Source organism: Lipotes vexillifer, unplaced genomic scaffold (genome assembly GCF_000442215.2).
Source record: "Lipotes vexillifer unplaced genomic scaffold, Lipotes_vexillifer_v1.1 scaffold374, whole genome shotgun sequence".
In the NCBI taxonomy this organism is placed as follows: Eukaryota; Metazoa; Chordata; class Mammalia; order Artiodactyla; family Lipotidae; genus Lipotes; species Lipotes vexillifer.
The window spans coordinates 352,795-375,857 of NW_006774696.1; the positions used below are offsets into that span (position 1 = coordinate 352,795).

A 23,063-nucleotide genomic window follows, 5' to 3' on the forward strand; every position below is an offset into this window, starting at 1 on the left:
CCCTACAGAGCAGCAGAAATGTCTCACATCTTGTCAGTACCTTCACCAGGTTTAATTTCCAGAGGCCAGCTCTGCCCTGGAAGGGTAGGACCGTGGCATCCTCTGTTGTGTTCCCAGATCTCCCCAATCCCCACAAACCCATGATTCACAAGTATGTAGCTTCCTGAGAGCACGGCTCCCCTTGGGTTGACATGTGGCCAGCCTCGGGGTGGAGAAGCTGGGCAGCTGAGGACCCAGACGGGATGCTGACTGAGAGCTTTGTGGCCACTGCAGATGGGAGGGGTTAGCTTCACCCACTCAAAGGCACCCACACCCCACTGACTAGCATGGAATTGTGCCTCTCCCACCTTCTCAGTGAGACTGGCTGAGGATGCAGGAATGGGTGTTCTCTGGCTTACAGTGCCCCCTAGCACTGGCCAGAGGGATAGGGCTCTGTGAGCTCTCCAAGGAGCTACCACCTGCCTATCTGAATACTGGAAAGGGGCCAGTGGGGCCAAATCAATTCCATTCATTCAACCCATACTTATTGACTTCTTTGTTACCAACGCTCGATCTTTATTACCAACACTGTCTTCAAAGGGCTTACAATCCAGGAAGGTAAACAATCACTTTACAGTCAGACAAGTGGTGTGAAAGAGAGAAGCACAGGATAACATGGAAGGGGGTTGACAAAGACTGGGGATGGGAATCACAGAAGGCTTTCTGGAGGAGGTGACATTTAAGCTGTGATCTTAAGGCAGTAGAGAAGTTCAATGAATTTTGGAAATAAGGTATGGAGATAACAAAAGGCATATTTCCTGACCTTTTAGTGCTTATGACCCAAGAGGCAAAAAGACAGATAAACAAGTAATTACACTGGGGCTCTAACAGGAACAAGACCCTCAATCTCTTCTATGCCTTTGCCATCAATCTTTGTTTTCAGCCTGAGTCTTGGAGGAGAGAGCAGAAAGCAGAATAGAAACTCATTGTTGATTGACTGATGGACATGCTTCAGTCTTGGTCAGGTTTGATTTGTCTCAAACCTGTTTAAATGGCAAGATCTATCTTCCCTTCAGAGACATTCACCTTGCGCTTGAGACTTTTCTATGGATTCTGAGACTTTCCAGCCAGCGGGTATCTTGGAGATCACTGAGTTACATCTTTCATCCAACAAACAGGAAAACTGAGTCCAGACAGGTGAGGTGACTTGCCCACACACACAACTGCTCTGCAGCAACCTTTGGAACAAATCTCAGGTCTTTTGCTTTTTTTTTTTTTTTTTCACCCCAGTCTCTTTTTGTCCCCCAGAAAGAAAATTTTCATGTGTCTCTTTGCAGCAATATGTTTGAAATGTTTTCACAGGGTATTAGATAATTTAGAAAGGGAAAAATAAACACAAAAGAGATAAACCTCTGAGGAGTACAGAGCTGTATTCATTATGATTGGCTCAGAGGTGATTATTATCATAACAGAGAACGATTTAGTCAGTGATGGCAGAATTTTCTACTTCTTGGGCACTGTGCAAAGGGACTCCGAAACTCTTCTATAGATCTGAAATGCAGATTCAGGACTGCGAGTGGCTGCAGAAGAGTATAAACATTAGGTCACATGCTGCAGCTGGGGGGGACTGAGGCCCATGAGTGGGTGGGAGAGAGCCCAGGTAAGGAATCAGGCAGCCGCAGCAAAATCTTGGCTCTGCCACGAGCTAACCGTGAGACTTTGGGCAAATCCCTTCACCTGGCTGAACCTTATTTTCCCCAACTATAAAATGAGGATGGGCAGTCTCTGAGGTCATTTTTCAGGACCTCTAAATGTCTAAAGAGACTTCCATAGATTCTAGCATCCTGGAACTCGAAAGGAAGGGGGGTGGACAAGACAGATTTAGAAATTTCTTCAGTTCTTCTGGGGTTTATAAATCTATCATTGTCCTTAGCTGTCAAGAGAAAGTGGGGAGCCGATATCTTCATTCTTACCATTAGCCCCAGGCCCACTTCATCTAGCAACTGAAGTGGCCTTGAAAAAGCAATTCTTACATATTATAGGTCCATGGACACCATGACATCCAGATTGATGGCTGTGAGGTCTGCTTGCTGGAGGGCCTGACCCCAGCAGTAAGGCTACCCTCTACAAGGATTCATGAAGCTTGCTTTCTCTTTTCCTCAACGTGAGGACTGAGTTGACCTCACATGGATGGGCAAAGGGAGTCCCCTTAGGTTAGACATTAGGGAGAACTTCCCAACTGAAAGGGAAGCTGAACTCCAAAGACACTGGCCCAGCTTAGGATAGGGAGAGAGGGGAAATAAACCAAAAGGCAATTTTATTACCTTTCAGCTTGGAAAACAATCTGTTTGCTCTCACACTTACATAATTAAGGAGCTGCCATAATCAAAAGCTTCAGATGTTTTCTACACAGAACCTGCTGCTTGAAGTTCAGCAAAAGTTATTTCTGATACTCATATTCTCGGCAAGCCTTCCCTTGGAGAAACTACTGGTAATTTGGACAAAACATTAAAGTGAGAAGAAAAGAGAGAAGAGAGGACCTCTACACGTAAGATGCTTATCCAAAGTGGATTTGATCTGGAAAGGCTTATAAAACCTTCCACATGACTGGCACCGTGCAGGGATAAACGAAACTCTAAAATCCGACCAAGTATGCCCTCATTCAACCTGGATCCTTGGAGTGGCATACAGAGCATCCACTGCTCAAGACTCAATGGGTTGCTGGCCACACCCATATCCATGTCTCCAGGGACCCAATTTTGCACTCCGAGGGCTAAAAAGCAGTGTGGCCAAATATCTCAGGCCCCCAAGTCTTTCTAGTGTGGTTGGGGAAATAGTACATCTATATCCCATGAAACAAGGAGCAAAGTTCAAAGGAAACACCGAGAGAAGGAAAGCTCTCTCTAGGCCGAGCTACAGTTAGAGTTAAGGTGGGAAGGGTCTTAAAAGTTGGGAAGGGGACAAGACAGAAAAATGTGGAAACTAGATTCCCTTCCTTATAGCTAAAATTTTTAAAAGGAAAAAAGGAGCTTAAAAAATGTTCTTGGAAATACCATTTCCAGTGAAGTTTTCTGATTCTCCCATTCCAATGTCACTTCTCTGAGGTGTAAACAGAGGAGTTTCTGAGAAAGAGGTTGAACTTGCATTTCTGAGCAGTACTTCCTAGGCCTTATTTTGTTCCAAACTTCTAGCATTTCTACCGCCAAATCATTTAAGTCTCTTTCGAAATGGGACGAGCTGGGAGAGAAAGTGAGAGCGACCCAAGAATAGAACGATAGAAGGCTCCAGCTGCAAAAGGGCATTTGCACAGTTAAAGCAAACTGCTGCTAAAGTCCAAGAAAATAAAAGCCTCTCTTAAGGTGGGAGTGAGTGAATTGAGTTCCTGGCTGGTTGCCAAGTAATGTCACTTTTCTGTGCCAGTTTCCTCATCTGGAAAGTGTGAATAATACTTGGTGTTTTTCCTATCTAAAAGGATTACTGTGAGATGTAATGAGGTGAGCTATGGAAACTATAAGGCAGAATCAAGATGTTACTGAATAATAAAAATAGTCACAGTATTAGTTATGAGCAGTTATCCATTATAGCTCATAGTCTCAGATCCTGGATAGTTCTCCAGGATCTGGTTTTATCCCAGTTTTGGATCAGTTCACCCTCAAGTTCCTTGCTGAAGGATGGAGACCTGAGTGCCCTAAGTGGAGTTACCATTTCCTTCCGCCCTTTCTACTTATTGTTTTTCAAATAGGCTCAGGGACTTCGCACTTGCTGTTCTCTCCTTCCAGACTGCCCCATGGCTGAGGCTTCTTGTTCTCATCTCAGCCAGGATGTCACCTCCTCAGACAGACTTTTCCTTACTATCCCATAGACAGCAGCACCCTCCCCAGTCATTTCTAACCCATTACTCTGTTTTGTTTTCTTCATGGCACTATTACCTTAGAAAATCACCCTATGGACTCATGTATTTACTGATGTATTGCCTTCAAGTTCCAAGGGAGCAAAGAGTTTGTTTTGCTCATCCCAGCATCCAGAACAGTGTTTGTTGAATGACTTCACAATTTACTCTGCCTGAGCCCAGGAAACAACTTTTTATTACAGCCAGCTCCAAAAGGCAGATGGCTTCCTCATGGACAGGAAAGTCAGGGGCGGAAATAAGGGGTGGGAGTGTATGAGGGATGGTCATCAACCTGCTTCTTTCCCTTCTGACCCTGCTCTCTCCAGAGAAGGTAGAGAGTTAGCCTTTGCCATCCTTTCCACCAGGCGCAGTCAAGGCCTCCGGGACAGGGCCACCTCTGACCTGCCAAGGGGTTGGTGGTAGTTGATTCCGGTTTGGGTCAGAGGCGTCCAGAGGGTGGGGTGGGCGTGTGGCTAGGGTGCAGGCGGGAAGGGCACGGGGGCGCCGCTCGGAGGGCCCCTCTGCCAGTGCGTCTCGGAGGCGCGTCCAGCCCACCCACTCGCGTGCCCACAGCTGCATTATTCCCTATAAGGATCGGAACGGTACGGGCGGCCCCGCCCCGTCGCCCCGCGCCCCCGGCCCCGCCCCTTTTTTGGAGGGCCGATGAGGTAATGCGGCTCTGCCATTGGTCCGAGACGGCGGGCCTCGCGCGCCCGAGAGGGGGTGCCCGGGGGACCCGCGCTATATCACTTGGCCGCCGGGCTACCGCGTAGAGCAGGCAGCGGGCGGACGCTCGGACAGCTTCTCCTCCTCCTGCTCCTCCGGCTCCTGCTCCAGCTCCCGCTGCTTCGCCCGGAGAGACTGTCCACCCGCCCAGTCGTGCGCCAGCGCCGAGGCAGCCTCGCCGCACCCCATCCCGTCCCGCTGGGCACTCGGAGGGCGGCGCGCCCGAAGCCAAAGTTGCCCCGCAAGGGAGGGCGGGCGAGCTCAGGCTGCGGCGACCCCGCCGGCGGCGCGCAAGGCAACTTTGGAGAGGCCAGCAGCGGCAGCGGTAGCGGCAATGACTCCCTGGCTCGGGCTCGTCGTGCTCCTGGGCAGCTGGAGTCTGGGGGACTGGGGCGCCGAGGCGTGCACATGCTCGCCCAGCCACCCCCAGGACGCCTTCTGCAACTCTGACATCGGTAAGCGCTCCCGGTGTCCCCGCCAGAGCCCCCGCGGTGCCAGCTCGCGCGCTGCAGCCCGGACTTGGGCGCTGCTCCGGGTGGCATGGCGAGCCCCGCTCCTTTTCTCTGCCTGGGCTTGGGATGAGGTGGGGATACTCAGGGGCAGGGGTTCCGGCATGACCTAGCGGGGAGATGCCCTGCAGAGAAACCCACAGAGGCTGCGTGAACCCCTTGCAGCCATGCTCTTTTAGGGCGTGAGGTCCTTACCGGTCCTCTTGACATCTGGAAAATTTCCCTTTTCACTATCACAGGAGGACGGGCTGAGGGAGAAAGGTGGGGAGAGTGTTTCTGAAACTTAGAATGCCAACTAAAGTGCTGGGATGATGAATAGTTAAAAAAAAAGAAAGAAAGAAAGTTGCCAGCCATGTGCAGGGAAAGTTGCAGGAGAGAGAAACTTGAAGTTTTCTGAGTTTTCACCATCTCCCCACCAAGTTCATTCTTTTCACTGAGACCTAACCCCGCCTCACACTCCCTAGGCAAGTGCTAGCTGAGCTTCTTGGACTGCCAAGTTTGGGTGGATTTAAGGGGAAAAATGAGAAGAAAGCGGTGGGGTTGACCCTCCCTGGAGGAACTGTATTTGAGAGTGTTGATAGCAAGCAGGACGTGGCGTGTGTGAGGGATCACTTATCACATAGCTGTGAGAATTCACAGGAAGGCTATTTCTTTTCCTTGAATGTGTGTGGGGAGGGGGAGGCTGAGCAGTGGAAAACAGATTTGTCACCAAAAGAAAAAAGATGCCAAGGGTCACATCATGGTGACTATTCCAAATCGGACTTAGTGTCTTTATTAGAGACTCAGTAAGAAGTAGAACCATATCAACGGCCTTGAGAGTGTGCCCTTGGGAGGACTTGTTCGGGAGTGTTCGGGACACTTGTGCATGGTTGGCTAGAGGTGGAGTAGCAGCTGGAAAACATCTCTCCTCTCCTTTCCAGCTCATAAGGCATGCAAGTCCAGTGGCCCTTGCTCTGTGTGTGTGTGTGTGTGTGTGTGTGTGTGTGTGTGTACACGGGCTGGGGGGGTGCGGTAGGGCACAGTCTAGCCACCCTCTGCCTGTGCAGATTCAGAGGTGAAGAATGGAGCGTGTGTGTTTTAAGGACAGTCATAAAGGGGAAAAATTTTCCACTGGGTCCTGGTGAGGCTTCCACGAATGTGCTGCAGGGGAGGAGAGCGGGGAGGCAGGGGCCCGGCGGGGAGAGGCGCCGCTGGCGGGCCTGGCGGGCCTAGGAGAAGCAAGGGAGGTAGCTGTGCTGAGCAGGTTGGTCCAGTCGGCAGGCACGGGCGTTTGTGTGGCCTGGGGTCACTCGTGTTAGCGGTTTCCTGGGGCCTGTGTTGTGCACCTCTCCCTCTCCCTGGGGAACCTGACTGGCCCCTGGGTTCGTGGATTGCCTGGAAGGATTCTCTGGGGCTGCCTGAGGCCTGGAAGCTTTCTTTCTCCTCCTCTGACAGCCCTCACCCCGTGAGGCTGGGTGTCACTCCCGCCTGAGTAACGCTGGGAGCTGCTGGTGGTGGCAGTGGGCTGTGGTCTTGCTCAGGGAAGAGCACATATTCGGGGCCCAGAGCCAGCTGGAGTCAGGGCGTCGTCCCCTGCTTGACAATGGCTTGGGTGTGTTCCCTTGGATTTTGGTGTGTGGGGAGAGGGAGACCTCATGCCTCCCTCATGCTCTTGGCTTTTGGGTTTCCACCCTGGAAGTTCACAAGGGAACAGTGGAAACAGGAGCAAGGCGACCGCTTCCAGGGGGGCCACTGCCTGACTGTTCACTGCTTAGGTTTCCTGCTGTGTGTCTGGGCTAATACAGAAAGTTTCTTGTAATTTCTCTGGATTTATTTAAGAAATCCTCCCACATCCCCCTCCTCAGTAGACTGCCCAGAGAAAAGCAAAGTTACCAGGAAGTACCCAAAGACAAGAACATTATGGTAGCAAAAATAAAAAAGAAACAAAAAAACTTCGACACTGCTGGCACCGATCCAAAACTGTTCTGCCTCAGTTTGGTGCACTGCACTAGTGGCAGGGATGAGATAATGCTTTTAAAAATGGGAGGTGTGGATGTGGGCTGCCGGCTTGTTGACCTCTGCTGCCTTACAGCACCCTGCTGGCGTCCAGTAGGTGGCTCCCAGTATTCCTAGCTCACAGCCCTTCTGGTTTCCAGTCTGTCTGGGTTGATGCCTGTCTGTTCTCTCCCTGAAGGAAATGTGTAGACGTTTCCATTCCCCTCGACCCCTACAACCCCACCAATCAATACTGTAGTCCATGAAAAACGCTTATGCCAGCCCACCAGCTTCCTCTTCCAGGACCTTCCTGGCTCTTTTCTCTTCGTGGCCAAGTGCCATGTTGCTGGATGAAGGCCCTCTCTAAGGAATCCCCTATGGCCTTCCCTCTCCTTTCTCCTCATCCACAGGTGTCTCTTTTTGCCTTTCTCCCCCAAAGCCCTGGGGATTGGCATTGCCTTCTGGATGAGGAGGAGTTAAAAGGTGTTGCTATGGCAACTCCAGGCCCTGCACCCTAGTGAAGTGTTTAGAAGAATAAACTACATGCCGGCTTATAAAACATACTGTGGCAGAAAGAAAAGGACTTGGCAGCAGCTACGATGTCTGCAGCCCCCTCCCCACCAGTCGTTGCCCCTGAAACTCTTGACAAAACCTTGACTCTGGAGGAGGGAACGGGGGGGTGACTAGGAAGGAAGAAGGCAGCCTTGGCCTGCTTTCCTGCTCCACAGCTCTGTCCAGCTAAGGAGGGGGTGGGCAGTGCCACGAGCCTTCTGAAAATTGGGGTATGTGTGCCCATGCCTGCGTGTGTGCGTGCTTGCGTGTGTGTGTGTGTGTGTGTGTCTGTGTGGTTTCTGCAGGGGGCGGGAGCAGTAGAGAGAGAGAATTTTGCTTCAGAACGCCAAGCTCTCCTTTGCACAGAAGCATGGGGCTGTGCGATAGAGTGCTGGGGGCCTGCCCCCTGAGCCTGAGCCTGTTGGGAATTCGAGAGTGAGGCTCAGCTTGGGGGCCCACTGCCAGCTCTGGAGGATGGTCTCTGGATGTCTCCGAATTGTTTTGACAGGGACCAGTGCCAGCAGATTCTTTTGGTATCAGATCTGAGGTTGTGGTTTTAGCAAAGAAGCCATTTTCAAAGAAGCCTGATCTATTCTCTCTCACTCACAAACACACAATTACACTTTACACTGGGCTTTGTGACTTAAGGAAAATAAAAAGGATCGGACTTCAGAGAGGAGCCAGTCACTTGGGGAGCGGACCCAGGCTGTCGACATTTTAGTAACACTGGAAAGAGGAGAGCTGCTGTTTGTAGGAGGGAAGGGACATCTCGCAGACTCCCACTAGGTTCAAGCACTTCTCAGATCCCGTGTCTTTCATCCACCCAGCACCTTCAAGAGTAGGTATTACACCTGTTTTTTTTCAAAGGAAAACACTGAGTCTGAGAGAAACTGTGCTTGCTCAAGGTCACCCAGTTACTATATGGTAAGGCTAAAGCCATTCTTAGTTACGCCATTCTTCCAAAACTTTTCAACTTTCAATTACCCTTGATATTCTAAGGCAGACGACGCTTCCTAGGACCAGGATGAAATGGACAGTTAACATTTGAAGAATGGCTTACTTATCTATTTGGGGAGTTTTCCTTAGAAATATGAAGACAGCCAAAATGGCCAGAGGTTTCAATTAAACATCATCTTATGGGACTGAGAACTAATTACCATCATCCTCATCATATTAGGGTATAAATACAGAAAATTAAAGGAAAATTTCTAATGTTCTTTGGCTATTAGAACTGGAAGAGACCCTCAAACCCACGAAGACAAAGTTAAAAAAAGACTCGATTTGTCTCACTGAGGCCCAGGGAAAAGCAAAGCTAATGGGGACAAGAGATCTTGGCCTTCAATACTCTTACCCTTCTGGGTGGGGATGAATGGGGGCCTCCCAGGGTGAGGTGCCCAGTCTACGCAGACTCCCAGTATGATGGGAGGAAAACCAGAGAGAGTCAGGAGACTGGGTGCTGGGCTGGCTGGAGAAGGTGCCCCTCCCACAGTTGTGTCCCTTTCACAGTCCCTGGATAGATAAGACTAGAAAAGTGGCCACAGAAGTGGCTTGGGTGGAGGGACTTTTGTTTGTTTTGCAGGAACAGCAGGGACCATTCAGCTCCACTGCTGAATGGCACATTCCAAAAGGTTCATTAATTAAAAACAAAAACAACAACACAATTCTCCATTGCATTTAGCTTTTACCATTCCAGCCAGTATGGACAAGGAGGCCCTTTCTTCTAGCCTTTGTCATAGTCAACTCCTGGGTGGCCTGGAGAGGCAGTGTGCGGTGGTAGAAAGGCTGTGGCATGGGCAGAGCTGGGTTTAAATCCTTCCTCTGCGGCTTGTTGGCTGTATGCACTTAAGCATGTTACTGGGCATCTTTAAGCTTTAGTCTCTTCATTTATAAAAGGGGAATAATAATCTGTACGTCCTTGGACCTTTAATTTTTATCCACATTTTAAAAATTACAAGGATAGTATGGATACATTCTATGACTATGTGTGTATGTATCTGTGTGTACATCGATATCCAGCCATCTATCCATCCACCCATCATCCATCCATCCATATCTATCTATCTATCTATCATCTATCTATCATCTATCTATCTAAAATCAGATAACAGTGAAGTCCTTTTTGATCACTTCCTCTAATTCTAGTCACTTCCCTATGCATTTACATACATAGGTACTCATAGAAATTTTCTTTTTGCGGTAGGCGGGCCTCTCACTGTTGTGGCCTCTCCCGTTGCGGAGCACAGGCTCCGGACGCGCAGGCTCAGCGGCCGTGGCTCACGGGCCCAGCCGCTCCGCGGCATGTGGGATCCTCCTGGACCGAGGCACAAACCCGTGTCCCCTGCAGCGGCAGGCAGACTCTCAACCACTGTGCCACCAGGGAAGCCCCTCATAGAAAATTTATAGTAGTTTTCTCCCTTGGAAACATGAGTGGTAGAACACTACAAATAGTGGAATACCAATATAGCATTCTACTGTTTTTCAATGAACAATGTGTTAGGTTGTTCTCAGTTAATATGCGTATAGATCTACTACATTTTTTTTAATGTATAGAATTCCATAGGGTTATACATTTAAAAAACTAATTATGGAGTGATTACTACGTGCCAGGCACCATTCTAAATAATTAACATTAATTAACTCATTTAATTCTCTCAAAAGTCATATGAGGCAGGTATGCTACTGTTGTCTCTATTTTACAGATGAGGAAATTGAGGCTTAGAAAAATTAGGTAACTTGTTCAAGGTTGCTGCAGAGCCTGTATTTAAACCCCTGCAGCCTGGCTCTAAAATATAATCAACTATACTATACTATACTATACTATACTATATATTACATTACATTATGTATCATATTATATATTGTTATATACTATTTTATTACTATAATAATATAATAGCCCTATAGGTAACTTGTTCAAGGTTGCTGCAGAGCCTGTATTTAAACCCCTGCAGCCTGGCTCTAAAATATAATCAACTATACTATACTATACTATACTATACTATACTATACTATATATTACATTACATTATGTATCATATTATATATTGTTATATACTATTTTATTACTATAATAATATAATAGCCCTATAGGTATAGGTATATATTTATTTAGCCATTTCCCTACTGATAGATATTTAGGTTTCTAACAGCTTTTCATCCTCACAAAGAGCACTACAACAAGTAGTCATCGTACAATCCTCTTGTTCGTATGCATGGATATTTCTCTATGGCAAATATACAATTTCGAATTATTGGACATAAAGTATGTGTGAACAGTTCCTGACAATTTGCCATCCAGAATGGCTGTGTAACACAGTTCTTTTCAGATATGCAACATGCAGAGATGGAGGAACTACTACAGCCCTGTGCTGGAGATACTTTCATGCTTCTTTCAAATGGGAAAACAATTTATGAATTGTATTGACTTTCTGAGTTTTTTTCCCTTTTTGCTTGTCCCTTTATCCCTTTGACAGGGAGCAATATTAAGGCTACTTAGACCAAGTTGATGGGAGTATTTTTGTAGGGAGAAGGGGGCTTACTTACGTGCCAGGAAAGCCATGGCCTTTGACTTGTTGCAGTTTTGTATTAATTCAGTTGCAGATGGTTTTAGTTTTATTTTGCTTTAATACAAAGCAATGGGCCTTTCATTACACTAAGCTGCTTGACTTCAGGATTTGACATGAACCCAGGTTCGTGTTTTGAAGACATCTGTGCCGTGCACAGGGTCTTATTTGCTGGCTCAAAGATGTCCCCTAGTTGAATAGGCCTGGCCAGGCTCATGGTGGCAGCAACGGGACTCATCCCTTTGTCCCCCTTCTCCCCTTGTCATTCAATTTGGATGGCGCTTGGATGAGAGTGGTGGGATGGCCATAGGATGGAGATGGACAGTGGAGAGGGGGCAGGGTGGGTCCTGGCCAAGAAAAGATGCTGGAGTCTCATCTTGATGGGAGCTAGAAGGGCTAGTTTAAGAGAGAATTTCACTGTTGTGATTAAAACCTTTCAGTGGACTCTTGGGATAAAGTGTCATAAAATGGCTCCAACAATGGCCAGTCCGGCCCCTGCCTACCTTTGTCATCATCACTGGCCCTTCTGGCTCCAGCTGTTCCCATTCTCTCTCTCTGGGTCTTGGCCCATGCCCTCCCCTCAATTTTGAATACCCCTTGTTAACTTCTTATTCTCCGCATCTCACTTGGTCCCTTTTCCCTGCCCACTTCCTGGCACTGGTGCAGAATAATCACACCTTGACCAAATTTTAAACATGTCAAAAAGCACCACCTTTAGGAAAACACAATTCTTCAGACCTGCTTGGGAAATTCCCAGAGGGGGTTTAATTCTTGGGTTGACCTAAGGGCTGTGTACTACCCAGAGGGATGCATCTAACCCTCCTAAGAGAGGAGGCATCTGCTATGTTCTCTGCATTACTTGATAAGTCCAGCCCCACCTTCTGGACATAATACGCCACCACCCTCCCAAAGAAAAATCTCCTTTTTGGCATATCAGTAATCCCACCAGGTGGAGACTGCCCACCCCAGCTGCCTGGTGAGGCCAGAGAGGTGAGATCACTCGCCCAATATCACACCACTAAGAAACAGATGAACCAGAAGCTACATTTGCTTAGTCTGCCTCCAAATCTGTGTCCAAATCAGTATAGACTAAGGGCTAGGACTCTTTGGATTTGAGAAGATGCTACTCCTTTTGTAACTTCCCCACATTGGTTTTTTGATTCCCTGCTGTTGGGGCTCTCCTCCATATGCTTCTCTTTGATTTTCTTCCATAGCCAACCTCTGCAGCCCCTGCCTCCCCCACCACCCCCGGGTTCATTACAGTACAGCCCTAACAAAACCAAGCCTCGCACCCTATGTCAAATTCCTAACCAAATACTCTTTCCACTTAATCAGCAGTTCACAGCCTTTTCAACACCACAGACTATTTTTATTAATTTTCCTTCAATGGATTTCATGTTTGGAAAATCACAACTTCATGTCTTGGGTGTTGATTATTTTTCCACTACAAAAACCAGTTAAACTATATGTGTCACTGCTGACCATAGCCAGTCATTATTCTGATATAATCAGCTAATACAGTTAGCTGCAGCCCAAAGCAAAGAAACTTGGTGTTTGCCTAAGCCTGGGAAGCATTCGCATGGGTTATTGGATGATGGCAGTGTATGATTTGGGCTGGTTCACTGCGGTGCTGAAAAGAGCTCGCGGACCCCTGGTAGACTGCTGTTCTTCACCCTCTGGGAATGGCTCTTTTCTTTCGCACCAGTTTGCCACCTCTCCTCCTGTGGGCAGATCCACACATCTCCCACCCTTGCCCATTTCTAGGTTGCCCACAGCGCTGAGAACAGGGCTGGTGGAGGTGGTGGGTAACCGATGTGTCCTGGTTGAGTTGCCTAGCCATTCAGAGGGGGTGACATGGGCTCCTCCTATTTATCTGTTTTCCTGTGTTAATCTCTGACAGGCTGGAGCCGATGAGTACTGACTCTAGCTAAAGGAACTCACTAAATAGCATTTGACAGGTCACAAGGTGTGTATCCCAGCCGCAGTGGAACTAAGAGGCCTTTTTACTTGGTTGCTAAAAAATTAGTGTCTAGAGGAGGGGAGGGGGCCAGGACAACTTTTCCTGATGCCTTTAGAAGCCATCTGCGAGGCTGGAGTGGTCCGGCTGCCACAGAAGTGACGACAGTCCATGCTGCCCAACACCCAGTTATGATTTATGTTCACATAAAGCCTGTCACCTAATGGTGGCATCCATGGTGCAGGGAGCAGAGACCTTAAGTATTCCCAGGCCTGCAGCCACCTGCTTTTTGTGGAGGTGGGGAAGGGAAGGAAAGCAGAAAGGTTGGCTTCAGAGAGCCCAAGGGAAAGTTTAGCAGGTGGAAAAATAGAGCCCTTGGATGACAGAGGGTGGGGAGGGCGGGGAGAGGGGAAATCCAGAGCAGACCAGGTTCCATTCCGGAACCAGAGATTTTGAATATTAGTTGGCAGTTATTTATCCCCCCACCCCAGGCCATCTTTGATCCCTCTCAGAATGAGGGCGCCGGGCACCAGGTAGCTCAGTTGCCTGCAGAGAAGCACTGTTCATTCAGAAATCTCAGAGCTCTTGCAATCCCCAGGTTAGAGCATGGGGAAGGTGAGCCTTGTAACCTGGGTCAGGTTTCATGAGGATGTGGTTTCGTGACGTGAAGGCTCATGGTGTTTGGCTAAGGTGCTTGCAGTTCATGAATTAGGATGGATCTCCTTTTGATTTAGACCTGATCATCATGAATGGACTCATAGCCTTTGAGATTTGGAAACACAGTACCTCTTGTGAGCTCTGCTGCTCACCTAGTGTGGTTAAGTTCTCTGGCCTTAGTTTCCTCATCAGCAAAATAGGGGGAATAATAGTATGTACCACACTGGGTTGGTGATTAAGTGAAAAAATTCAGGGAAAATGTTTAGTACAGAATCTGCCACATACCCAAAGCTCAACAGATGTTAGCTTTTAGTAGTAGTGTTGTTATATTATGTGGCAAAGGGGGTATTCTCACTTTATTACGGGTGAGGAAAATGGGGCTCTGAAAAGTCTAATGCTTTTCCACTTGGTCCCACTGCCTCCCACAGGACAGAAAAATGAAGTTCCAGCTCTATCTATATTTTCACGACTCTCCACATTTTAGAGTCTTAAGTCTACTTGATCTTATTTGATTATCACAACATTCCCAGAGGAAAGCAGGACAGTGAGGGGTCATCGTTCCCATTTAACAGGGGTGGACAGTGAGAACTAGTGTGGTTCAGGAGCTCGGCCACACAGCTGATACATGGAATTGGGACTGGAACCAACTTCTTTCAAGGCCAAGTCCTTCACTCCTTTCCAGGGTCAGGTGCCTCCCATCCCTCTTCAGACTGCTTCAGCACGTTTGCCTCTGGTAGTCACAGGGGGAAGATGCTGGGGTAGTCAGTGGGAGGGCCTGGGAAATGGTGATATGGAACTTGAATATCAAGTCCATAGCCCCCTCCCCATCTGCCCCAGGGTTGGGAGATGTGCAGTGTCCAGGAGTGAGTACTGGCTGGGAGTCAGGACACCTGGGGTCTAGTTCTAGGTCTCCTCCTGATTCTAGGATCACCTTGGTGATGTCAACCTCCCTGGATTTCAGGTTCTCATCTGTGAAATAGCAGGACTGGCTCTATGTGGCGTGTATGCACTTTTTCTCCACCTATATTTATGGTAACTGATATTTTCCTGAATGCCTACTATGTGTCAAGTATTTCTGGCTTTAAGTTCCTTTGGAAGGGGCTCTCTATCTGAATAATTGAGCACCTAAATCCATCAACACCTTTTAGGAGGTAAGTTCTTTAGAAATGTGGTCTGTAAAGACAAGAGCTAGGATCTCTGTGGTTATGAAAGCAGATGAGGGCTTTGTCTGAGCAAAACCGCTAATGAGCCGATGTACTTTATCAGATGACATATTTGACCACCAGACTTCCTGTTGAAGCAGAGCTGATGTGCCAAACAGATAGCACACTTGCAGACCTAACTGATGGCTAGAATTAAAAATCAAGGTCACTTCAGTGTCTGTCATTGATCACTGGAGGGCTTGGTAAAAATTCTTTTGAACCCCATTAACACCAGTACTGAAGCTGACAGAGAAGAGGTGGGATTGAGACTCAGTGCTCATGGGAACAAGGCCTTCCTGATCCATGGTCTACCGGAGCAGCCCCTTGCTCCAGAAAATTTGATTCACAGCTTGGCTCAAACATCCCTATCTGAGAAAACTCCCCTCATGGCAGACTGGCTCTTATAAAGACCTGTGATTAAGATGTGTGTCATCTGATGGAACCTTTGTTTAAATGGATGAGGAGGGGGTTTGGAAGACCCAGATCAAACATGTGCCCTATTGAGCAACTGCAGCGCACTCCCTTCTCCAACAATAGGACAGGGACCCCCAAAGATCTTGCGACTGTGGCTTCCTGATAGAAATACCCAGCAGAAAGACTGAGAGATGTGAGAGACCCTAACAACATCCAGGTTGTTCTCTGGGATGCAGTTCTGAACAAATGGGTGTGGGTGTGGATTCCAGTTCCTTCCTGATTGCTTCTCTTTGGGCCTGGGTTTCCTCAGCTCTCATCTAGGTCAGGTCATAAACCCAAATGCCTACAGAGGCCAGTCACTGGAAGCTGCATGTTTGCATGTTAAACATATTGAATTATTACTCACGTCTACCAAAAAACATATATGTGTTTCCCCACTCTCTTGTTTTCCCACTTTGGAGTAATGAATGGGTACTAAAAGTTATTTCTTTATTATAAGACAAACAACAAAACAGTGGGCAAATATGATGAAATTAGTGAATTATCTTTGGCTTTGGAATTGGGGGGAGCGATGGAGAATGGTGATGACTATGGAGAACTGAATAGTTCATGTCCCTTCAGAAGGGCACAGCTGCTGTCCAGCTCCAATCTATCAGAATGTGAGTCCAGTGCTGCCAGATTTCCAGTCTCTTAGGCCAAGCTAGAAATCCAAGATTTTAATGTGGAATCTGATTTTTAAATGCTGGCACAATTAAAAAGAAACACACACACGTACACACGCATGAGCCAAACAAAACATGTCCCTGGGCCAGCTGCAGCCCTATGGATCACCAACTTTGTGACCTTGAGTCCAGATAATCTCTTGAACTTCCTTTGGGTTGTAGGATCTGAGTGAATAAGACCAACTGCTTTCTCAGGCAAAATGATGTACCTGTTCTCTGTGTCCCCAGAGAACACTGCTCATGCACTGGTTATCACACTTTCTGTGCTTTCTACGGTGGTTAAGAGCACAGGTCCTAGAGTTAGACTGCCTGGTTCAAACCTTGGCTCCATTAATTGATTGCTTTACGATCCTCGACAAGTCAATCCTTCTCAGCCTCCTTTTGCTTATCTGTAAAATGGAGGATGCCATAATAGGACTCTTAGGCTCCTAGGGTGGTGGGAGAGTTCATTGAGATGATGGGAGTCACCGGCTTGGCCCACTGCCCAGCATGTAGTGAGAGCTTGATAAACATCAGCCATCATATTATTACCACTTGGTGCCTCCCCCTAGATGGTGAGCCAGCTGGAGTACAGGGAGTCACACACTACTCTCCATCCATTGCCCAGTGCATACTAGGCATGCAATAAAAGTATCTTGAATGATGGGCTTCCCTGGTGGCTCAGTGGTTAAGAATCCACCTGCCAATGCAGGGGACACGGGTTCGAGCCCTGGTCCGGGAAGATCCCACATGCCATGGAGCAACTAAGCCCGTGCACCACAACTACTGAGCCTGCGCTCTAGAGCCCACGAACCACAACTACTGAGCCTGTGCACCACAACTACTGAAGCCCGCGTGCCTAGACCCACGCCCCGCCACGAACCAACTACTGAGCCTGTGCACCACAACTACTGAAGCCCGCGTGCCTAGACCCACGCCCCGCAACAAGAGAAGCCACCACAATGAGAAGCCCGCGCACCGCAACGAAGAGCAGCCCCCTCTCGCCGCAACTAGAGAACGCCCGTGCACAGCAATGAAGACCCAAAGCAGTCAAAAAAATAAATTAAAAAAAAAAAGTGTCTTGAATGAATGAGGGCATTCGAGGAAGAGAGCCTTCCAGCCTTTCCAGGCAATGGTGCACTTAGCTTGTGTGTGTGTCAAAGAGAGAGAGAGACAAAAGGAAAACCAGTTTTGACATGCTGGGCACGACCAGCTCAATGAAAAAATGCTGTTCTAAGCTGCTAAGATAGCAGATAGTGTGCTAAACAGTGGCGGTTGTCTTGGGAAATACAACCAAAGCTATTGCCCATCCTTTTCCAAACAGAGAAGGGATGAGACGTCTGGGAAACCAAAGTGCAGATGTTGAACCTTGGGTGCTTACATCATGGGAGCTTTGGCAGCTTGACGGATTTTATTTATTCAGGGCCCCTTTAAGCCAGAGGAGATTCCTAGGGGCTCTTAAAATTTAATGCCCCACCTGGATAGTTAACATCTGTGTTTTATTTTGTTTAAAAAAGTTAACTCCAAATAGTTCAAATTCCTTTGGTATTCCTGAGAGAAGAGTTTCTCACTGGGCAACGCACAAGCAGTGATGTGGAAAGGGTAAGGCTCGACCCGCACCTTCTGGGAGAAATAATACTGCGTGCCTCAAACGTGGGCCATGTATGTAATTTTAAATTTTCTTGTAGCCGCTTTTGAAAAAAAAACCCATGACGTTAATTTTAATACTATTCTTAATCCGATATTCCAAAATATTATCTTTCCAACATGTCGTCAATTTAAAACATTATTAATGGGGTTTCAATTTTTTAAGTTTTTGAAATCCAATATGTATTTTACACTCATAGCACATCTCAGATTGGACTAGTCACACTTCAAGTGCTTAATATCCACCTGTGGTTAATTGGCCACCTCATTAACAGGACAGTGCAAGTCAAGACAGGATACGTGAATGCCAGCCATCTTTTTCCTCTCCTTCGCCTTTTTTTATGAGCTGTGCACAGAGATGTGGGGAAACTGGAGGTACACTGGGGCTACTGACTCAGCTTTGCTACAAGTGACTTTCAGGCCACAGGTCCCTGTGTTGTGATACTGTAGAAGCCATCTGACTCCTGCTCTCACTTGACAAATGGGGAACTGAGATCCAGAAAGGTAGGGGAGGTTGGCGTAAGAGATAGAGCTGGAAATAGAAAAACAGTACTATTTGATGATATCTAACATTTATTAAATCATTTTTATATTCTAAGACCTTTTCATGCATTATCTCCTTAAACTCTCATAACCACCCAATGAGAAGGCAGTGTTATTTCTGTTTTGCAGATGAAACGATCTCGGTTTAGAGGAATTAAATATTAAAGTGGCTAATATTTATTAACAGCTGTTCTAAGAACTTTATATACATATTATATTAATTCTACTATTTAATATAAACTTTCATATTAGGAATTATTATGATCACCATCATTCCACTTTACAGATGGGAAAACTGAGGCTGAGAGAGGCTACGTAACTTGCCTAAAATGCCGCTAGTATGGTGGGGTCAAGATTTGAGCCCAGCCTGCCTGACTCCAGAGTCTGAGCTCTTAATCACAACTTATGCCCAAGGTCACCCAACCACACAATGGCACAGCTAGTATTTGAGTTGGGATGTCTGTTCCCTGGTTCATGTTCTTTTTTTTTTTTTTTTTTGGTATGCGGGCCTCTCACTGTTGTGGCCTCTCCCGCTGAGGAGCACAGGCTCCGGACGCGCAGGCTCAGCGGCCATGGCTCACGGGCCTAGCCGCTCTGCGGCATGTGGGATCTTCCCGGACCGGGGCAAGAACCTGTGCCCCCTGCATTGGCAGGCGGACTCTCAACCACTGCACCACCAGGGAAGCCCCCATGGTCTTTCTTTACCATCCCACTGTACTGCCTGGATCACAACCCTATTGATTCCGAGCACTTTCTGCCTCGCTCTGCTGCCCGTAATGACCAGAACAGGAAGGCTCTGGACTCCAGCACTGATTGAAGGGTCCAGGCAAAACATGCACATCTCCTCTGGCTTGGCTGATCCCAGGCTGCTCTAGCCCACGAAGGCCGAATTCCTGGCCCAGTGGAGGAGGGTGGGAAGAACACTTGTCCTTTCTGCCTTCCCAGTTGGGCGAGGTCAGTGTACCAGGTTGGAAAGTGGTATGTGCCTAATTGCAGGGGGGAGGCTGAGAGGATTAACACTCTTTAAATAGACATCAGGAAACTAAGAATAACTTTGCTGCCTGGAAATTGATGGGTATTCCTGACCACAGGCCATCCCACTTAGTAGGTGCTCAATAAATGCGGTGAACTACAGGAATAAACAAATACTGAAAATGGGTCATTGGGAGAGCCCTTAGCCAGTAAGACTCTGTGCTCTGTATAAAAAGAAATTTAGACTGAGGTTATTTGAGTCTTCCTGCAGTCTGGAGACCTCTGTTACCTTTACTTGTCTACTTTTGTAGTCTTGAGGCCAATGTCTTTTTGGCCAGGAGAACAGCAGGTGGTTAGAATGCCAGGGAAAGACAGGTTTTCCCCTTATTTCTGGCTTGTTGCCTGCTATCCCACCAGGCTGGAAAGATGGGCATTACTTCCTTTTGTCCTATTATCAAGATTTTGGTGTTCCCTAGAGTACTTTGCAGATTCCAGTCCCTTGGAGCCTTAAGGTGGGAACCTCCAAATTTGCGATCAGACCTGGATCTATCCTTTAACACGGAACTCCTGGGTCCTTACTGAAGGTTCCCTCATTGTCTGGCTCCAAAGAATTGAGTCTGCCTTCCTGGCAGAAATTCATCACTACCACCTCTTGTAATTTATCAGGTGAGCTGTGAGGATAGGGGCAGGGAAGATTTCCTTGGACGGTGGGAAAGCCTAAAGCAGTGTTTCCCAGGGTGTGATTCTCCACACACCGTCGTAAGAAATGTTCTTTCAGCCAACACATTTAGGAAAGCTGTTTACTGTATTCTCCCTTGGAGATGCACAATGACCATAAGCAGGGTAAAGGCTCTGAGAAGTCCTGCTGCATGGTAACCTGTTTAGCTCTGCTTAATCCAGTGTTTCCTAAACATATCTAATCCAGGAACCAATTTTTCCCAAGAAGCACCTATGAACCCCGTTGGCGAGACACTGCCCAGCTGAGGATTCTGAAAACCACTTTCGCCCACTTGCCTGCCCTCTGATTGCGGAGTAGGGAAGGAGAGAGTAAGAAATATCATCTACGTTGCATAGGGAAGTTGCTCATCTAAGCTTGCCAAACAGAAATGGCTGCATCAGTGTGAGTGGGCACCTTACAGGGGCTGGAAGAGAAAGGAGGAAAGGAGGAGTGACCCTCAAGGCCAAACACTGGCCAGATTTAATGTTCATCCTCTGCCCCTGACTTGTTTTATAACCTTAGTTGGCCCAGTTCTGGGCATGCATCAGATTTGTAAACCCTAGTATCTTGCTTATACCATTAGGGGCTTGATGGAAGGAAAACGTGGCCACGTGAGATATTTATGACTTGAAGGTCTGGGGCACAAGTACTGTGGAGAGAAGGTCATGAGCAGCAGGGGAGACGTACCTGTGTCCCCCCATGCCTGGTCCCCAGGTGGTCTTAGCCTGAGCTCTCACCTCTCTGATCTACACTTCTCTTAGATGAGCATCTAACCATTTTACAGACAGCAGCCTCTTTGACATTCTGATTAAAGCTATACATACACATTTCTAGAGGTTCAGAAGAGACCTTGCTGAAGACCATCTATAATCATCCCTTCACCCGCCCAATTCAGAACACTTGTCTAGAGAATCACTGAGTTGGTGATGGTGTGTTAAAACAACAAAAAGAATAACCTAACAATGGGAAATTGTCTGAAAGTTAGTGGCTCTGTACATTCAGTGGTTGCTTAGAATGTTTTGGTGAATGAATGGATTGGATATTTTGCCTCAGTCCACACAGGATTTGAGGTGGTCAACTAGGGATTCCATTTCATGGTTTGTGGCTCTGGGCAAAGCAAGGACGGACACTTCCAGCCTTTACAGTGAATCCAGTATGTTCACACTGGTACCCAAAGAGTTTTAACTAGCCAAGGTCCTGGGGGGCAGCATGGGGTGTAGAAAAATGGGCCAGTGCCCCCAAATGATAGGGCCCCAGGCCTGACTCTCTTCCCTCTGGCTGTGTGATTCTAGGTGAGTCACCTCCCCTTTGGGCGCCCTTGATAAAGTTAATGAGAAGAAGTCTTGGGCCCTAAGCATTGAGCACTCCGACCCCAGCTTTCCAAGTATTTAAATGGGAGAGGAAAGAGCAGGGTGGGGCTCGCAGAGGTAAAAGACTGGGTGTTTGCTCACCCCGTCTCCAGGGCTGGGCCATTAGCTCCTGTCACAAAGCCCACATGACTGTGGCCAGACTGAGGAAAAGCCTGAGGATGACTCAGTTTCCACCTGGGCCTAGGGAAGGGGACAGGGCTGGCAAGAGAGCAGCAGATAGGGCCCTGGGGCCAGGAGGAATGTGGGCTGGGGAGGAATTCCCTGTCCTGGGGCTCTGATGCCACAGGCCAGGCAGGCGGTGGATTCCCAGCCAGTGGGGTCACTTGGCCCCTGCCACTCCTCCTTGCCTCCTCCTTCATAATTTCCTATTTCCTGCCCCCTTCTCCTCTGACATGTTATAATTAACCTCGGAGGGTGGCCTCTGGCATAGGTGAGCTGGAGGAAAGTAGAGGGCACAAAGGTGGAGCTTCGTCCTGCACTTGCCCAGGGGGGTCACAGGGTTTCAGGTTGCTCAGGAGAATTCTGTTTCCTTGTTTTTTCCACTAGGGAGTGAGGTAGTGAAAGAGGAAATAATCTGTGTTGGCTTGAGGAGGATTGGTCTCCCTTGGGACAGTGCTGGGTTTTATGCATGCAAGGAGCTGCCGCTCTGCTGCCTGCAGATCCCAGGGCCATGGGCCTGAGAGGCCTATAGAGAAGGCATCTCAGAATACTCAGAGGGTGGGCACCATGTCGGCAGGACCTGTGGCTTCCTTCTGAAGCCCCGCCTGGTTCCGTGTGGGAGGCTGCACAGGCAAAGGCTGTGTGTCAATCTCCTTCTTCTTTGACTGGCAGCCATGTCATTCATTGAGACCATCAGACATGGGCCTCAGTCACCATCACCTCCCAGTCTGGCTGCCTCGGCCCAGCTGAGTACATGGCTTCCACGACTGTGTAAAGGTCCTGCAAGTATGTCTGCCATGGACACATTCATTCCTTGAACAAAGATTTATTGAGCGTCTGTGTTCCAGGCACCGGACAAGGTGCTGAGGCCACTACCCTCAAAGCCATGGCTCAGCTTGGCCCTTTTTTGGCTGTGGCTCTGCCCTCCCTCCTCCATAATTCCAGCTTGGACAGGTGAATACCTACAGGAAGCACACTCAAGGGCCCCCTTTCACACCTCATCTTTTGTTTTCAAAGGTTCAGAAAACAGAAAAGGGGGATTCTGAAGTGGCCAGTGTATTAAATTCCTTGCAGCCCATTCATTGCCTGACTTCCTCTTCTGCCCACGGGCCCACAGAAGTTCTTACAATATGATGTGATGGTTTTCTGTGGTACCCATCCTACCACATGGCTTCCTTGGAAACCCATTTTTCATTTTTTTCTGGAGCCCAAGAGCATTGGGACCTTTTTCTGTGTGATGTGTGGCTTAGGCTGCCAACATCTAGAGGGGGTGCCTTTTTCTGATTCACATGAAGGCCAATATAGGTATCACTCCTGGTTTGGCAACGGCAGTGAGTCAGACCTCTTGCTTGGCCAGGCCCTCTCTGAGGCTAGCTCTGTATCCAAGACCATCCTCATTCCTTCTGGACACGACCATGGGTCGTTCCCAGCATTCCCTTCTTTTTCTACCATGGGGCGTGTGTGTATGTCTGTGTGTGTGTGTGTGTGTGTGTGTGTGTGTGTGTGTGTGTGTGTGTGTGTGTGTGTGTGT

At 47.9% G+C, this 23,063-nt stretch overlaps 2 protein-coding genes across 3 annotated transcripts in view; one reads left to right on the top strand and one right to left on the bottom strand.

The window, feature by feature from the left end:
* Nucleotides 1-23,063, bottom strand: part of SYN3 (synapsin III) — a 406,875-nt gene that overhangs the window by 231,759 nt on the left and 152,053 nt on the right. The gene's annotated exons all lie outside the window — the stretch shown is intronic.
* TIMP3 (TIMP metallopeptidase inhibitor 3) overlaps nucleotides 4,601-23,063 on the top strand; it is a 55,938-nt gene continuing 37,475 nt past the window's right edge. The window contains exon 1 of the mRNA XM_007449436.1: nucleotides 4,601-5,049. Within this exon, the coding sequence (XP_007449498.1) occupies nucleotides 4,929-5,049 (121 nt within the window). The 5' untranslated portion in view covers nucleotides 4,601-4,928. The remainder of the gene's footprint in view (nucleotides 5,050-23,063) is intronic.